The 20141-nt window shown below is 32.4% G+C and overlaps 1 protein-coding gene across 1 annotated transcript in view; it reads right to left on the bottom strand.

Annotated features, from left to right (window-relative positions):
- LOC128997825 (copper-transporting ATPase 2) overlaps nucleotides 1–17841 on the bottom strand; it is a 96180-nt gene extending 78339 nt beyond the window's left edge. Inside the window, exons 1-2 of the mRNA XM_054423566.1 lie at nucleotides 17683–17841; nucleotides 14617–14738 (exon numbers count right to left, since the gene is read on the bottom strand). Of these exons, the coding sequence (XP_054279541.1) occupies nucleotides 14617–14732 (116 nt within the window). The 5' untranslated portion in view covers nucleotides 14733–14738; nucleotides 17683–17841. The remainder of the gene's footprint in view (nucleotides 1–14616; nucleotides 14739–17682) is intronic.
- Nucleotides 17842–20141: the final 2300 nt, after the last annotated feature.

Genomic DNA, 20141 nt, shown 5'->3' with positions numbered 1-20141 from the left:
ATGGAGTACAGCAGGTTAGAAAAATAAATTATATACTGCTGTAATATTTTGAGTATCATAAAACTTGGTACAAGAGTGTAAAATAACTTTCACCACAAATTCCAAAAAAAGGATTAACATTTTGTATGGCATCTTGTGGGAGGGTTTTGATAATCCAACAAATATAGCGTTCCATTTAGTTTCAAATGACAAATTATATTTAAATATTATTCTATCCATATCATCATGTTTTTAAGTCCTCAATTTTGTAGATTGCTTGCTCATGAATAATATATTCATACAGCTGGGTAATGTACACTTATTACTGTACACTGTATTAAAGTTATTGAAACAACTAAGTGCTGCTTTCTTTTAAGTAGGGAACCAAAAAACTCTATTAGCTAATATTAAATGAATAAATTGTTTATTCTTCATAAAATTGCTTTTTAATAGGTCTAGAAAGTTTTACAGGCCGACATTTAGTGTTATTTACACAGTGTTTGGATTTACTTGTAAATTCCCTATTGCAATTAACAGTTGAAATAAATTCTATTACATCAGCTGAATACTGGTTAAGCCTAAAGATTAAGTTAAATAATGGAGTGAAATACTTTTATTAAAAATCAGATACAGTATACACAGAAACACTAACAAAATCATAACTTGCTTATACGGGTCACAAAAACCACAAAGTCTCATGCATTGCTAAAGCGAATCATTTATAGCTATGTAATGTGTTGATTTTAACAGGCAAAAGTTACAGCTTCATTGTTTTGCAGTTTGACTCAATTGAAGGGAACCAAGACATTTAACTTTTAATGCTAAATAACTTTTTTACCTTTACGATGTACAGTTAAATGAAGAATTGTTGCTATGTACTCAGACCAAGTATTCCAATTCTAGATCAATGATATTTTTAACGTTTTTTTACCTCTATAGTGTGATGCTGTGAATGTTTGAGGATAAGAATGTATAGTTTGAAATGAAAATTATAAACCTTGGACTATTAATAAAACTAGACAATCCATCCCCATGTCAAAGTTATCGCCAGTTTTTTAATCAAAATCGTCGTAGTTGATGTGAGCCACCAACAAATTGTGCTGATTTAAATTACTAATTTATGTTCAATACATGAACTTCTTCACCAAGTCAAACTGTTGGAACGACTTATAGTGGTTATAACAATTGTTATGACCCATAAACTATGTCAGCAACAAAAAAGGCAGAACATAGAATCTGATACACTAGCGCTCTGTGACTGGCTCACTTAACTATGATATTTTTTAAATAAAAAAAGTGGCAACAGTTGGTCCATAGATGGGATGTCTACTTCAGTATCCAACAGTCAATAGTCTAAACTAAACCATTCTGACCAACCACGGCTTTTATAAGTAAATAATGACTTTTTACTTTATACAAAGGATAGGCATTATCCGCGGAAGGGGGTCCTGAAGTATATTGATATAGCTCAAGTAAGTTTTATATGACTCTTGATCAGTTTAGAATTAGGCTGTGTACTTTTTTATCTAAAACATGAAATTTCTAGACTAGCTTATCATCAAACACAAATGTCAATGACCCTTCCTAAACAATTGGACTGATAGTTATCTTATCTAAATGTAAATACAGTTTGTAGACAGCAAACTTTGGGAGTTACCATTGTCAAGTTATACCGTAATTTATTTATTTATCTATTTACAGACGGAATTCCCATTTTCATAAACATACAATGATGGCAAGACGTTTCATTCAGACTTACATAGAACATTTCATACATAACATGAAAATGACCTGACTAAAAATCCCTAATAAATAAGAATGTATCAAAAATATATCAATATATATAACAATAAATAACACAAAATAACAATAAATAACAATAAATACAATAAATAACAACAATAATTAACAATCAACATGGGGAACAACAAATTTGGTAATTAGCTAATAAAGATAAAGAATAAAAAACAAGTTACAGAAAATAAATCACTTAAACAACAACTACAATGATAAAGAAACAAAAAAGCAAGTAACAGTATAATGATCTCAACAGCAGCTAAGCGTAGAAACTCTTCAGCCCATTTCAGCCCCGTAATGTTGACTATGGCCTTTGTAAGCACACCAGTTGCAAGAATAGTATAATTGTATGGCTTTAAGCTCTAAATTTCCACCTTAATCTGCCAAATGTTAGCTTTAAGTTCTAAAATATTTTAGTTGAAACCACTGAATCAGTGAATCATCACTAATACTCATTGATAACTTTTGTCAGGCCATTGTCTTTTGCAAACTTTGCAATTTTGCAGAATGACAAATAAAGTCTTATTCCGTCTTATATTTTTTTGTTTTATTTATTATTACTGTATGTATTTAATTTTCAATATATAGATCAAGTAAGTTTTACAAACATGACTCAACAGCTGACAAAAAACTGTGACTAATATTAAGGAAATATGTTTACATACCTACAATTGGAATCCAAGATACAAGAAGGCCATTTAAATTAAAAGAAACCTTTGCTATATATTTTAGGAATATTAAAATATTTAAATCGATAATTTAGAAGAACAAGACGTGTCGTGGAACAGGAATGCAATAAACCACATTCTCACCACAGCCTGATATTGTTGGGGAATTTCCTGCCTCTCTATGTCCAAGTATTTTATTTCTGCTTTCAATAATTTTCAATTTAAATTAATAATAGAATGTTTTACTCTAATTTACTAAAACAATTATTTCATTTTTGTTTATGCCCTTGTAGTGTATTCAAAGTAGCCTACAGTACATGTTGTTTTGTATCAAGATTATTTCTGAATTTTAAAATGATAGTTAAGGAATTCATTCTTTTGATTGGATATAAACAGAACCATAAGGGTGTTCTCATGTCAGAACAATTGTATTTTGGATATCATTCTGTTCTTTGTGATCTCTTAAAGTTTAAATTTATGCAAAATTATCGAGGTTCTTTTATAAGTCTCAAAATGAAATTTTCAGTATCCTCTTTATTTCTGTGTCTATTTAAGTTTTTAAACCTAGATGCAAACCAAGTTAAAACTGTTACATAGGTGTTGGGTCTACTAGTGTAAAAATGCACCTGAATTTGACTAAATAAAACCACAAATTAATATCCAGTTCAAGTTCTATCCGGTAAAATCAATATGTCTTTTACTCCTACTAAATCTTTAATGGCAAAAACCTGTAAAATACTATTGGATTTCACTAATAGGCCTATCCCTTGCAATAGCACCATTTGGATACATATTAGGGCTGACAGCAGACTAATGCTTGAATGTGAACCATACATTAAGTTCTGTTTTGTTATGTGATATGAGGATGACTATCACTAAGATAGAGGTTGGAATATTTTGCTTAATATGATAAATAATAATATTTTTGAAGTTTTACCTATTATCTTGGTAAAATGTTACTGAGAATACCATATTATTTTGTAATGTCATATGAACTGTTAAGAACGGGAGAGTGAAATAATGGTGATCGTAATAATGCTATACGATTCAGACAATGCTGATAGGTGACAAAAATAATATCTAGCGTTATTTTACGTAGTACCAGAAAGCTACATTCCGTTCCCGACTATTATTGCAAAGTAACAGCATTTACCATTCCAATACTAGGATAACTGTCAGGCAACACTTAGAACTAATATAGGGTTTGATATTTTACATAATTATTTACGTTTTTCTGCGTTTCTTTATACATTAATGACTATTGTTTTTAGTTACAAATTATATTATTAATTTAGTATTAAATAAATAGACACCTTTTTTAATGACCCCGTACTTAAAGGATAAGGTAGAGGTCAATCATTGGTCAGTTAATATATAACTCTGGTCAAATACTTTCAGTATATGCAATCTGACTGTGACCCGATAGTCAATAGTGCATTTTAGGCCTGGCGTTAGGCTTCTCGATGTTACCTCGGATGATGGACCAGGCAGCTTTGCATTTATTATTTGCAGACTCAATTTCCTCAACATTTGCATTGAGCTTGGCTGATGTAAGAGCGTTTTTATAGGTTCGTTTGAGAGTCACATAGGCCTCTCTGTCCTCGCACGTATTGGATATCTTGTATGCGTCAAAAGCCATCAGAACTGTCTCTCTCATTAAGCGTAGCTCCTCAGTAAACCATCGACATCCACGAGCAGGGGTTTTACTTTGATAATTTTTATTAGAAGTTGTCTTAAGCGGAAAGCAATTATCGACCGCTATTTGAAGCCAGCTGAACATAGCAGAAAATATTGCATCGCCTGCATGCACGTCCTAGTCGCCAGAGCCGGCCATCTATGCTGCTAACATAGAGATGAATTTAGATTGATTAAAATGGCTATAAATTCTTTTTGCAGCTTGGCTTGAAGTTTGTTCTACCTGAATTGCAATATTTATACTTAAACACACCGCCTAATGATCTGATAGAGAAAATTTGTCAATGCTGACAGAGAAGAAGTCTTTGGGGAAATTCACAGCAATGTTATCAAGGCATTTTCTGCCCCTAGTGGGTTCAAAACTCGAGCAGTACATATTGAAAGAGTGCAGCAAGTTTTGCAGCTCACAGTCATCTGCGTCTCCAGAACCAAAATCAACATTGAAGTCACCCGCCAATACGAACTTGTAGCCTGGTTTGGTCGATAGTAGGTACTGTAGTAGATCCTCAAGACTGTCAAGGAATTGTGATAAAGTTCCGTCAGGTGAGCGATATAAGGACAAAATCACGGTATTAAGATGTTATTGCTGAAGCTTCAAACTGAAGCTCTTCACAGAACCTATCGACGTCAAGGACGGTGAAAAACTGGAACAAATCACTGGAGATGTAAATACAAGTCTCACCGTGTATATGAACAGTGCGACAAAAGGCAGTTATCAGGGTAAAACCAGTGATTTTTACTACACCAACCTGACCAGCTGACAACCAATGTTCATAGAGGCAAAGCAGCACGTTGAGGTCAGAGTTGTTCACAATAACTTCCAATTCGTTGGTTTTATTATTTAGACACTGCATGTTCTGCTGAAGGATGCGAAGGGAGATAGGTCTAGATTTTTTACCCACTAAGTGCAAGGGGTCTCCAGCGTGGGGAACCCTAAAAAACTGATTGGTCAAGATTCACTGTTGATGTGTTTAGGCCTACTGTTTCCTCTTGCTCTAACACCACTTCACTGTCTTGTGGGTTAGGTTTCTGTCTCTTCGTCACAAATTTTGACACAAAAACATCTTTGGGCCAAAAATCGGGCTTGAAAACTTTCCCAAGTAAGGATGAATGTAGACCGACTTTGAAGGAAGAGTACTTGTCGGGATACCTTGAATTAAGTTTTTCTACTGAAAAATCCTCATTCGCACATTGTCCACTGAGAAAATCAGAATTATCACACGACTGTGTAGAGGGACTCAGCCTAGAGATAAATAGAATTACTTTTCTTGAAACTGTCTTGAGGTTATGTTCCTGTGATTCAAAAACGGCTCTACTACCCGTTGTAAATTGCTTGCTATTTTATATATTTTATAATTTTGGAACTGCAGACGAGGTAATAACCTTACCTTATTTTAGTCTTAATAGCAGTTTCGGGGCTACAACAATGGATTATAATTATTATTTATTGATTTAACTATGCTTATTCTAATCAAGTATCCTCTTATCTTATTTAAACAAAAAATATCTCATAAAATAGTAATATTAGACAGGATGGGTAAAATATAGCAAAATACTTTGGAATTTAAGGGGCAAAATATAAGGGGGGGGAAATAGGTAGCCTACCATAATATGAATTATGCGCGAAGTCATCGCCGTGGCAGACAGTGATAGTTTGTGTGAGTTCGGGATGATTCAGACCGACTCGAGCTCCCGCCCGCCGCCCGGCTATCTTCACTTGCAGCAGTGACCGCTAGAGACCAGCATATCTACCGGCGACAGGGGAGGGGAGTAATGAAGAGTTCAGTCAGTTCATTGGTAGCCATTGTTATTGTTTGTTATTTACATCTGTTCAAGGTTGTACTGAAATGTTAAAGTTTTGCAGTTCCCACAAAAGAATACATATACAGTAGTTAGAACTCCTCCGAATATGATAATCACAATCGCGTATTTGACTCCTTAGGTTCGGATAAGTGTTTACAGATGGAATGACACATTGTTAAATCTTGAACAATGTTTTTTTTTTATTTAGTAATAGAGATATTTTCTTCATTTGGCTTGAATAGATACATCTTTATAATGTAATGGAACTATTTAATGATACAGTGTGATCTTGGACAGTAAAGGGCACATTTAGTGCAAACTACAGCAGCAAAATGGAGATAAAGTCATGGCGTGTCTACTTGAAATTACGTAACTTAACCTTAAATTAATCTCGCCCTCCCCCCCCCCAAAAAAAAAGAAAATATTCTAGGTATATCCGCCTTGGATGCAAGTGATGCAACTGGCAAAAAACTAACCTAGAGCCTACCATAAACTTGCCTCTAACTCCAGCATTGCACATTGCATGCAGTGTTGCACTGAGACGGGGTTTGAACCCTCAACAAGATACAATTCAGAATTAGAATCAGAATCAATTATCTATTCGGTCTGTATGTACATACATGAATAAAGTCAATACATCTATTTATATATTAATAGGCAAGCATGTTTCTTTAAAACCTTTTTTCTCAGGTCGTGTGCATCGCAGGGAAAATCTACGCATACTGTTAGAAAGATATTTGCCTGTAGATGTGCAGAATCCCTTTATAAATTAAAATAAGCTAAAAAATAAGCACATAAAACGAATTTGAAAACTTCAAAAAATTAACATGGACCAACTGGGTTGCCATGATGGTGACGAAATAACAACAAAATGTAAACAGAAAATCAAAACAAATGGAAGAAATCCCAATCACATGTTTTATTTACAGTGTGGGGAGAAAATAGAGAAGTCTGTACATTAATTATTTTTGGTCGAGTTTCGACCACAGGACGACCACTTGTACAAATAATTTTATGCCACACTACAATGTTTTAAAGAACTTCCCACGCAAGGATGTAGTCCAGAAAACAGCTGTTTGCCGCCAGCTTAATCAAATGGGGTTTCATTACGTACTACTGTACTGTAATGAGTTCTTACCGGACGCCAACCAGCTAATTATATTTGGCAATAAGTGGTTATAAACAAAAAAATAACCTCTCTTAGAGGTTATGCATAGTGATTGTTAGTCCTTTAGTCAGTGGGTATCTATAAGGATTTTTTAGTGTTAAGTTAGTTTAGAGTAGTATGACGTAAAATACTGTACGTCACTTGTCCAAAATGTGTTTACCGGACTCGTATGGTAATCCCGCACTTGACTTCGTCTTGCACAGGAACGACCACACTCGTCCGGTAAACACCTATTTTCAGGACTAATAACTTAATTGCCTAAACTATTACAGAAATCTTAACATATATAATTTATAATATTTTTTTAAATATATATATAAACAAAACTTTCATTTATAATAAAAACAAATTTAGAACTTTATACAAATATAAGCAAGGTGATTACTAAAACATGACAGGATAAGCTCAAGACACTCAGGAATAACAATATTATGTCAAAAATTGTAAGATATAGTAGATATTAAAGTCCACTCTATCAACTGGTGATTCAAATAAAAAAAACTATTCTGAAAATAGTAAGTTTTTGTTGAGAGATAAGCCTTTACTTTATGTCTAAAACATTTTTTATCCATGTGAGTTTTTAAATTCAACGGCAATTTGTTTAAACAATTTTTTCCCATGTAGGTGGTTTTTTTATTAAACTGAGTTTATTGGGAATGTTAATTGTATTTCTATTTCTAGTATAGTAGGAATGTATATCTCTACAAAAGAAGTGTTTGTGTTGCTGCCCTTTTGTGCAAGTTATGCACTCCAAAATATATTGGTCATAGTAATAATATATTTAGTAAGTTTAAATTGCAAAACAGATTTTTTACCGATGCTTCAAGCTCTAGATTTAGCATTATTCGCAAAGCTCTTTTTTGAAGTTTTAAGATTTTGTCCAAGTTTTGCTTTGTAGTGCCCTCATAAATTGCCAGCCCGTAAGATAAATGTGAATGAATATGAGCATAATATATTGATTAGTATCAAAATTACATAAAAATTACATCCTATTTAAAATGTATAGTCATGTAGAAATTTTACTAGTTACTTTTTTAACAGTGTACAACGCCTTAGACTGCTTGGATATTGACTGGACGGGCTAACGGTTCTCCACAGTATAAATACTGCCTTACAGTACTGGTACGTGTAAGCTTCAATTACATTTCACAGCTGGTTTGGTTGAGTTATGCTCATATAAATAGTTTTAAGAGAAGTAAAAGTAAAATTGATAACAATAGTTCAGTTCATTCATTGTAGTGACCTTTCACTAATAATAACTATTTCAACATTCATTTTTCAGAAGGGAGGCTACCATACAAAATTCTTGAAAGAAATATTGTTGAAAATGTCTGATTCAACATTTAATAAATTGGTTCAAAACCAAACTAATTAAACAATTGAATTTTAGGAATAAAAATAAGTTTTGGATTTTTTTTATGAATTTGATTTTAAATTGTATTAAATACTTCTTTGCCTGATTTGGTAAAAGAAAAGAATATTGCAACTGCTAACACAATATGTTGTTTCAAAAATAATTTTGAATACTCATGAGTTCTGTCAAAGGGATGATAACTCGTGCATATTGTAAATTACGCTTTAAAACTAAAATTGAATTTTTACTCCATAAAATCTACAATTATTAACTGCTTAATAAGTACATATTTCATTTCTTAGTTAGGAATACATTGTACTTAGATGTAAACATATCATGATTAAGCTTCCTTTGAGATCTGGTAAAGTAAACATTGTATTAATAAAACATTGTCCACACTTAAACAAGGTACAACCATCAATTAAATTTTTTGTCCATTTCCTACTGAATAAAAGCCTCTGCACTTTTCATACAAAATTGTAAATTGTTAACAGGGCCTATCACGATAAAATTGAGTAAAGAATAAAGATATCACAATTTCAAAATTTTAAGGTACATACATTAAGATACAAAGTGGAAAATGTATTTTACAAATCCTAAAACCAAGCGTAACATTTTACTACAGAGGTATTGATATCCAAACTGAATGTAAAAATTCAAACAATAACCATGAAAACAATGGAAACACTCTTACTTTCCTGTTAAAACATCAGATATGATAGCAATTTACACACAACTGTGGTAACTGAGATAAGATAAATGTATATTAGAAATTTCTAAATTTTTAAAATAAGGACGGATAAAAGTAACACAATTATAGACATATATGCTATGTCAATAAAAACTGTGTGTGGTGTTAAAAAGGCTTTACTTTGTCTTTTCTTTCCTGTCTATTTCATCCCAAATTTACTTGAACAGTGTTATTGATGACTTCAAGTTTTATTGATTCATGTCCAGAAAAGGGTGTTTTTTAAATGAAATATGGATAATTTACCTATATGAAGCATGTTTTTAAACACTTAAAAGAATTTTTTTTTTATTCCCTTTGAAATTTGTAACAAGTATATTACAAATCACCTGCACTGTGTCTCAAATAGGCTAAGAGAGTGTGATGGAAAATAAAAACCGTTGCAATATAATTCCAAGAAGTTATTCAAAACACTCATTCTCCTTTACTTTGCAACAGATAATTACATTTCTCGATATTGGTCAATATTATATAGGTATCACAGTTGTATCCACATTAATATTGATTTGATTTGATTTGAACCAGCAGTTTATTATTCAGGCTTTTAACACAAAAAATAAAATCTGCTGATGGTGACAATGTACCACTCAATCACAAATTGTTTGAGTGATATTCAAGCTTTAATAACATCAGGAAAGCAAAAAATCTTAACAACCTCATAACTAATTTATAGTCCGTCTAATAAAATCGAACTGGATAGCAATCTAAACGATTTTTAGTAATAATCTCTAGTAGAATACTAGATCCAAACAAATAACCTAAATAATGGGGCTATATTTATAAATTTGTTTAATTTGTTAACAATTTTAGAATGCTTCAAACTTTCAACCCTTCCAAACCCAAATTAATTTAATTACAGATAAAAAAAAATATGGGCGGTTCTCCAAAACGTAGAGGAAAACTTTTTCAAAGTTCAATTTAAAATTCTTTATATAAATTTAAATAGCTTTTTAACATTTTGTGCTTCGTGAGGCATGATGGGTGACTGAGGAAATTGCACCTATAAATATATTTTTCGAGATCAATCAAAATCTGTTGATGGAGTTTTGATCAATGTCTTTAAAAAGTGCTACAGTATAACACTTCACACTTTTTTAAATAAAAATAGCAATCACTTTCCTATTTCAGGATTATTTAACTACACAGATTCACAGAGATATTTCTAAAAATCCTTTTTTGGATAGTGCTGAAAGGAAAATAAAACATAAGAAAGTTTACATGCAAAAAAATCGAATTTCTAGGATATGAACTTCAAAGGAATTCTACCATTTACTGTACTGTAGTAGATTAATAAATAGTATGTAGTATCTTTTCCAAGACAACCACGATAAAACTGAACCTTTTTTTCAAAAAGCCTCAAAATGACAATGCTGACATTTCCCTTCCTTGGAGGGAAAGCTACTAGAGGGCAGACATTGATTCTTTAAAGCCGGTTCCCAGTGTTTTTGGTCTGTTCTTGAATTTTGTTCAACCCCTCATTAAATAATACTACTAACAATTATTATTAGTAATACATTGGCTTAAAAAAGATCAAATTAATATTTTAAACGGTATAGAAAATTACACAGTTGCTGCTCATTTTTGTAGAGAAAATACAGCTCATGGAGGCTCATGTATATTAATAAAAAATAATTTGAATTTCTTTGAAAGAAAAGATCTTTGTATATTCAATGATGAGTTAGTTTTTGAAATGTGCTGTATTGAGATAGTTTGTTTCAATGCAATTATTATTTCCATTTATAGAATTCCATGTATTTCAAATTTTAGAACTTTTTTAAATAAATTAGAAAATGTGTTTATTTTACTGCAGAAAGAGCTAGGTTTTAAGGATGTTTATATTGTAGGTGACTTTAATATTGACATTTTAGATACATGTACTTTTCCACAACAGAGATTGGATTTTTTGAATTTGTTAGATATTTTTGGTCTAGGTATAAATATAGAATCACCAACAAGAATTACGCCGAACAAAATTTCATGCATAGATAATATCATAACATTCAAAATTAAGCCAATTGATACAAAAATCTGTATGAATATTGAAACTGGTCTTTCTGACCACAGGTCTCTTTTTATTTCTTTACAGGGAAATGATGAGGATAGACAAAAATTACACACTTCTTTTAAGCAAAGAATTTTTTCTGAAAGAAATATTAATAACTTTATAAACTCTATCAGCAAAATGAAATGGAATACTACAAAAAATAACGACCTTTTTCTAAACAGTAATAATTTTTTTGGTTCTTTTCAAAGAATTTTTGAGGAATCTTTCCCTTTCAAACCTGTTAAAATTAAAAAGAAAACAGTAAATAAAAAATGGGTAACACAAGGTATTCAAATTTCTAGTCAAAAGAAAAGAATGTTAAGCAACTTAGCAAAGAGTTCTACTGATGTTAACTTTATTGGCTATGTAAAAATGTACAAAAAAGTTTTTAAATCTGTTTGTAACCTAGCAAAGAAAATGTATAATTGTAGTTATATAAATAAGGCTAGTAATAAGACTAAAGCAGCATGGGTTGTGGTTAAAGCCGAACTTGGTTACAAGCCAAACAATAATTCTTTTCCTGATTTAGTTATTGATAGCAAGTTAGTCTCAGATGGCACAGTTATTGCAAGTCACTTTAATTCTAAATTTATTGAGGTAGGGAAGGATTTAGGGGTAAATTTTTCCAAGAGTAAGGCAATGGAACTAGTAAAAAAATCAATTACACATAGGCCTGATATTCCAATTTTTAACTTTAGTTTAGTTACACCTCAGCAAGTTATCAAAATAGTCAAGTCACTAAGTGATAAAAAAACGGCTGGTTGGGATGGGATTTCAACTACTATAATAAAAAAAGTAATTAAGTTTGTTGCTGATCCATTGTCCATAATCATCAATCAGACTTTAACCAATAGCACTTTCCCTAATCATTTGAAGTATGCAGAGGTGAAGCCATTATTTAAAAAAGGTTCTAAGAGTAACTACCGACCTGTTTCTGTCCTGCCTTCTTTTTCAAAGATATTTGAAAAAATTGCATTCAATCAAATGTCCTATTTTCTGGAATCTAATAACTTATTAGCTGATGAACAGTTTGGTTTTAGGAAAAATCGAAGTACCACTTCCACTGTGGCTCATTTTGTAAATTCAATAACACAGAGCTTGGATGGGTCACAGAGCACTATTGGCGTGTTCTGTGATCTATCCAAAGCCTTTGATAGTGTACACCATCAAATTCTTCTTGATAAATTATCCTCCTATAGATTCTCAGAATCAGTTATTTTGTGGTTGAAATCATATTTAAACGATCGCTTTCAAAGAACAGTTATTATTAAAGAAAACATTAAGTATGCTTCTGAATGGGAAAAGATTGTTATGGGGGTGCCTCAGGGCTCTATATTAGGACCGTTATTGTTTTTGATGTACATAAATGATCTACCTAAGAATGTTAAACCTAGCTTGTTGTTATATGCTGACGATACGACAGCCATCATTAAATCAAAAGACAGTCATGAACTAAGTTTAGCCTTGAATCAAGCTCTTCAAGATCTGTCAAAATGGTTTAAAGTAAACGGTTTAAAAATGAACCACATTAAAACACAAATAGTAAAATTTCAAACTGCACAGTGTAGGGACGATCTTGAAGGCTTTGTTTATTTTGATAATGAAAAAATAAATCTTAGCAACACAGCTAAATTTTTAGGAATTGATGTAGATAGTTTATTGAATTGGAAGAATCACATTCATAACACCTCTAAAAAGTTAAATTCAGTATGTTTTCAAATGTTGGTCTTAAGAAATGTTGTTGATTTAAACACTAGACTAATGATTTATCACGCTTTATTTTCGTCAATTTTACAGTATGGAATAGAGCTTTGGGGCGTCACATCTGATTCGTATCAACTTTTTAAACTTCAAAAAAGAATACTTAGAATTATGACTTTTAAACCCGTAAAACATTCTTGCAAACAACTTTTTAAAGAACTAAAGATTCTAACCGTCCCTAATTTGTATATTCTTAAATGTTTATTGTATGTGAAATCAAATTTTGAAAAACTCCACAGTGAAAATAATCGGCACAATTATAACACTAGATTTCATACAGATTTTCAATATCCTATACACAGATTAAATCTTGTGGAAAGGACACCTTCTTATATGGGTAAAAGATTTTTTTACAATTTGCCTGGGTACTACAAATCTATAATAGGATTAGTATCTTTTAAAGAAAAAATTTTTGAATTTTTATTGGAAAAGAATTATTATAGTATTGGTCAGTTTCTTGAAGATAAATCAATGTGAATTGTTTGTTTTGTTACCTACTATGTATTTATTTTTACCAATATAAGCTAGTTTATTTTAGTATAGTTTGACAATGTCACCTGTTTTGTCTGGCTGTGCCAGAGCATAAAAAAAAAACGTTTTGTGACAATAAAGATGACTTTGACTTTGACTTTGACTTTAATAGCTATTTTAATTGTTATTATAATGATCATTATCATTTTACCACAAAAAGGGACTATGGAGAAACCCAAATATAAACGAAAATTGTGAAGATAACGTAATTGAAGGCACAATATTTGAACACTTTTATTTCAGAATCTTTAAATCATAACTTGTGTGTGTGTGTTTTTTTTTTGTTTTTTTTAGTTTACTATTAGCTTCATTTCAGATATGAGGGGTTCTACTGTATTGCAAGTATTGCCTGTTATTTTCTTCCTATACAACTTTGATGTGCAATCATAGTTTTGTAAATAACTAGTTTTCAAGTTTGTTCAGTATTTACCAAAGGGCTCAATAAGAGTTTTTACTTTATCAAGTTAACCCTTTCAATGATAGAATTTTTTTATAACTATCAAAAAATGCTAAGAGTTATTTACTTGTTTGTCCGAAAAAGTGCTAGGCTTGCCATGGGGCGAGGTCTAGTGTGCAGGAAAAAAAATGAGTAAAACAATTGTTCATCTCAAAAATGCTAAGGAACGATATATCGGGCCTCGATGAGGAATCGAAGGAAACCATCGCTTTTCGAAACAACAACCGATATGCCCATTCAAACTCACACGATCGAAAGTCGCGCCAGCACGATATGTATATTGTCGCTTAGCACTTTTCGGATAAAACGTGAACAGCGATATATCGTTCCATAGCACTTTCCGGGGAAATACGCACAACAATATATCGTCGCATAGCACTGAAAGGGTTAAAACATACAAAAACTCAACTTTAAGCAAGTTAAGAGATGTGCAATATCCAATGAATAGTTCTAGTTCTACCTTTTTCTATGTGGTTTCAGAACCCCAAGGTGAAATACGTGCAAGGGAATTTTTAATTTATTTACTCACTTTTCTTTCATGCAATTTATTAACCTAATCAACTCCATTTCGGAATTCAAAATCAGTTACAACAATACTCAAAGTTACTTACTTTTGTTGCATGAAATCAGATTCTTTACTGCCTTGAATTACAATGATTGGGCGAACATTATCAACCAAACCAATACATTCTTCTGGTTCTTCATGCTTCTCCTTTGATTTCATCATTGTCAACTAAAACACACAAAAAATGTGATTTCCTCCGTAACCTTTAATCGTACAACTATGCTTCAATATAAGTTACATATTTCTTTTGAATTATTCAAATTTCTTTTTTATGATCTACAATGGCTGTAATGAAAATTGGGCATTTTCGACAATCACACACAAATATATATTTACACAGGTGATTATATAGATAAACATAAGTCGAAGGTATCCTTTTTCTTTTTTAATTTTTTACTTAATAATATAGGTATAGGTATATAATATTGGTCATAAACAATCACCATAACTGATACATCAATTTCATTAATGCATGAAATCTTATCTACAGTACTTTTTGAATATAAGTAGGTTTGTTAAAAAAATTACCATAGGCTAAAAATTTAGTGTTTTTTATTCGTTTATAAAATAGCTCATCAGCTGCCCTTGAATGTTCAACTAAGAAAACAAGAATTATACTACAAGCCCAGTAACAAATATTACCATTGAGTTAGCAGGATAGCCAACATCTTTAACTTTACATCCATGCTTAAATATATGTTAAAAATTAGCCTACCTTACTTATTAACTTACGATTAAGAATTATTATGAGCTTTAATACAGGGTGTAAATAAAGTCCCACCTTGGGTTTAATATGTTCTGTACGGTAACAGATAAATCAATAAGATTTGGTACATCAACACGACCCCTAAAAACATACTTTATGAAGGAATTATAAGTTTTCTGTCATATCCGCAAGGAGTCAGAAGGAAATCTTAAATGGGAGCATAGGTTTATATATACATCGAATTAAAGGCCTTTACTAGCAGAATACAATTCCGCAAATTTGAACTCAACTGGACAACCGAGTCAAAAATGACAGCGTAAATCTTCTTGGTTTTGCAATTGATCTAAAACTTGCTTGGGATAAACACATTCAATCAGTTGGTAAAAGACTGTCCAGGGTGGTCCATCTACTTTGGAAGTTGACTAGGCTTGTCAGTAAACCTTATTTGATTATAGTGTACCACGCTCTGTTCAATAGTATTTTAAGCTATGGTCTCCTTCTCTGGGGCCATGCACCATCATGTCATGAAATTCTCAAATTACAGAAGAAAGCAGTAGCCTACGTATTTTAACTTCTAGTAAAATAAATGACCATTGCTAACCTCTGTTTGTCAGCACCGGTATTTTAACTACTGTCAGTCATTACATTTTTTTGTCAGCCGACCATGTGAAGGCAAACCTACTTGAATTCCATACAAGAAATACTGTGTACATAGCCATGGTACAAGACATCGCTCCGACCTGGACATACCTTTCTGCCGGCTGTCTAAAACTAAAAACTCTTTCCCAACGCTTGCGCTGAAGATTTACAACCACCTGCCTACGTCAATCAAAAACCAAGGGGAAACGGCCTTTCGTACAGCCCTGAAAAGCTTGTTGAGGGAGAAACCATTACAGCCTACAAGACTATTTTAATGAGAAACTTAAAGTCAATAAGCCTGCGGCAAAATCATCCAACGCCAAAGTACTTTTAATAGGCTATAGTTCATACTTCAATCTATGGAAGTTTTTATGTAGGTACCTATATAGTGTAAATAGAAAATTGACGCAACCTATCCGGCTCTGCTGGTCTCGGTCAAGGAGGAGGTAATTAAGGTAATTAAGGACCTTGATAGCTAGATACTACAGTTATTGCCGTAATGCCTTAAAACATGGGTGTGTTGCTAGCCTAGTGGTTAGCGTCTCGGACTTCCGTGCGGGAGGGATGGGTTTGATTCACAGCACATTTTGTAGCTATTGTGTTTGTTAAAAGCCAAAGAAACTTATTCATTTTTCCGTATCACCTAATCTTATATCAGAATTTTAGGTTTCATTGCCGTTTGGAAAAAAAAGAAATATGTTAAGTTTTCACTCTTGATATGGTAACTTACAAGTAGCCTATTATCTGGTCATTTTGTAGATTACCTTATTTCTTGCATTTAACCGTCATATAGGCCTAACTTAGCATATAATCATGGTTAATTGTAAAAATGGTGTATAGGCCTACCGTATGAATAAATAAATAAACCCATACGGGTTTGGATCGCTTTCCCTAAAAGCGATTACTTTCCCATATAATTCCTCTGTAAAACGCCACCGGATTAGACAAGAACAATAAAACACATACTGGGTAGCCTAATCAATTTAATTTGAAGACGGTTAAAAGTTTATGTGGCCTGACGACAAATTAATTTGTCAGCCAACTGGTCCAGGCCACTAATTCAGATGGATTCAATTTTACTTACTGTTTATTATAGCCTACCTAATATTTTCAAGAATCACTAGGCTTAACTTATACATTTTAAGGTGTAAGATGAACATGTATTCCTAGCCCTAACTTTCAAGACATTTTGCCAAACAAAAATATTTTTCAAATTTATGAGTGGCATTTACAAACTGTTTGCTTCTAAAAGTACTTAATGAGAACTTGAAATTTTAATTCAAAATCTCTTAAATTGGTAGGTCTCCTGAGCATTTTTTTACATGTATGTTTTAGGTGTATAAAAAATAAAACTTAAGTGAACTCAATGTTTGAAATAGAATACAGAATGGTCTTGTTGCTTTGAGTGTTGTTCATAACATTATGGTGATGACCCAATAGCGTTGAGGAAGCGGCTCAATGAACTAGCGTCAATGAATGTACTAAATTAATGAGGAAAATGGTAGGATGGACTAGGCCTAAATGTTGTTCCAAGATTAAATGGGTCAATCCTGTTTATTGAAACTATTTTCTAGGATTAGCATGACATAACTAATAACTTCGAGTTAAGTTGATAATATTTCAACTTACAAAAGTTGCATGAAGAGCTATAACTGAAAAACACAGAAAAAAGCTTAAATTATTCATACAGAGTTCGAAATAGGCTAAGTTCGAATACCCTAGGCTTAGATGCAACCATTATGAGTTTTAGGTTAGTTGATAAGTTACCTTGTTAAATCGTCAGTCAATGCAGAGCATTAAATAAAATTTGATATAAATGTAGAGGCTTGAAGGAACTTTTGCCGTAGTATCCTTTATTTATACAATATTAAGGATTCTAGGCCCACTCCATAGCTTCAATAACGCCATACACAACTAGTAACTGTCAACTCCAACTGGTCTAGTTGAGAGCAGCTTGCTTAGAGATAAACTAACAAAAACAAAACAAACACTGATTGTAGAACAGACAGAACACGAGAACAGCAGAAGAAATTAGTACATTGGACAATCCACTATTTTTGTCTACTTTGGCAGGCATATTATATAGTCATACATAAGAGCTCTTATCCATAAAACGTGAGTGGGGTCCACAGCGTCGACAACCATTAACACCGATTTTCTAATAACGTTGAAACAGCTTTTTGGCTAACTAATCAAAATAAGATGTATGCAATATAATTTAAGGGACTATTCATTGGTCTACAGAAAACCATACTAGTATGTGTGAATGTCACCTAAATAATCTTAATAAATAATCCAAAGCTAACAGTAGCATATTTATATAAATTGAAAGAAAAACTATAGTAACCTTTTTAAGTTTTTAAACTGACTAATGCATTTCGACACTAAGTTCATAATCTACTAAGGTCACTATCTTAATCTTTTCTTTTCATTGAATATTAATATTAGAGTTGTGACAAATAGTGAGCCGTAATCGACAGAGTGTCCCACGAAGAAGTCGTTGCTGTTTATGAATTAATATACCAGAAACCAGAACCAGAGGTGGCATGTCATAGTGCATAATCTCAGAGTGTCTAATTTAAAATTTTCTTATGTTGTAAATATGTGCCGGAGTTTGGTTTTCCTACTGCAATGCGTTAAAAAGTTAACTGGGGGGTTCCAGACTTTTTCCTAACCCTGTATAGTGACCACGCACGTGTGTAAATCCAATAAAGAAAAAAAGGGTACTAATGTTTAATGTATATACAGGGTGAAAATTAAGTCTTTATAACTTTAAAACTAAAAGAGATGTAACAACAAAATTGTCCAAGTTTGGCATGTCATTACTAGTCAAATCAAATGTGTTTTTAAAAGGGTTTGAAGTGGACAGGTTATAGCTCTTTTTAGATTAAAGATTATGGTTTCTTTTTTAAGGCTTACTTTATATTCGTGGGGGTGCTGAACACGAATATGAAGTTGTCAAACAAAATTTATTTTGCCAAATATGAGAAAATTGTAAAAAATGTAAAAAAATATTTATAGTCTAAGCAAACTAAAAAAACAACGCAGGGATCGTTAAAAATTGCAAGAAATAGTTGTATGGCTTTATTTTGTAGTGTTGGGTGTGCAGAGTGATAAACTAAAAACTTGCCAAAATCGGTGCATGGAAAACCCCTAAAATCACGATTAAAAATGGTGGCTTTTCCCAACATTGGACAAATTAAAAAAGTTACCACATGCATTTTTTACGCACATTTTTCGAGAAATTGACTTGAGACCACCGCTGATATGATATATTTATTGGGTGGTTAGTACTTCATTCCAATAGGGAACGTGTTTTGGCCGCCATATTGGATATAAATAAACATTGTTTTCCTACAGTTACCTAACAATGTACATGTTCTCTCACTGATTTGAGAAAGCAAAGTGGCCAATTCGCTCATCAGTGAAACAGCGAGACAATGTTAACATTGTCTCACTCTAATTACTTTGTCTCACTCCAGATTTGCAACGTGAAGGCACGAAATAGTGAGCGCGTAACATGCAGACAAGGTCGTATGCGCGCGAAATACGTTGGCAGCAGTCGCAGCACTGGCTGTAAATCAGCTGGTCAGCTGTTGTACTGTAATGCTACTTTCACATTAAATGTCATATTAAAAGTTCACTTCTGTGTAAAAATATGTTACGTTTCTTTACCAATTTATTTGTTTTATGGTAACTGTAGGAAAAAATATAAAACTCGAGTGCAAGTGCAATTGCCTCACTCGAGAAACCATTCCTTACTCGCCTACGGCTCGTGAGTACGGATTTCTCTCGAGTGACGCAATTGCTCACTTTGCTCACTTATAGTTGCACAAATGACTATAAATTTAATGATAGTGTTGTGACACATTATTAAAACTATATTTTTACTCTGAATCCAAAGCCAAAATCCGTTTTTAAATATCTTTTTTTCGTTTTAAAGATATTTTCAACCAAAAACTCTCCCCATACATTTCTTATGGGCGTTTCGTACTTTGAACATTTTTAAGATTATTTTTCTTATATCTCTCCTCCTGTTCTTATTAACGCTTGCAGTTCGTTCTAGCCTTAAAATATCCAGTGATGTAAGGGGTAAAGGGCATTCAATTTGAGCTATTGATCACTAAACACGGACTAGGCCTAGTTAATCATATGTTTAATCATACATTCATAGTCATTTGTAAAATGTTTTTACGGAATGGGTTAACAGTTTTTTTGTTTCTCAC

Source organism: Macrosteles quadrilineatus, unplaced genomic scaffold (assembly GCF_028750875.1).
Source record: "Macrosteles quadrilineatus isolate MER2022 unplaced genomic scaffold, UCM_ALF_1.0 Scaffold_7__1_contigs__length_78375512, whole genome shotgun sequence".
NCBI lineage: Eukaryota > Metazoa > Arthropoda > Insecta > Hemiptera > Cicadellidae > Macrosteles > Macrosteles quadrilineatus.
This window is presented reverse-complemented; position numbering and strand designations above follow the sequence as displayed.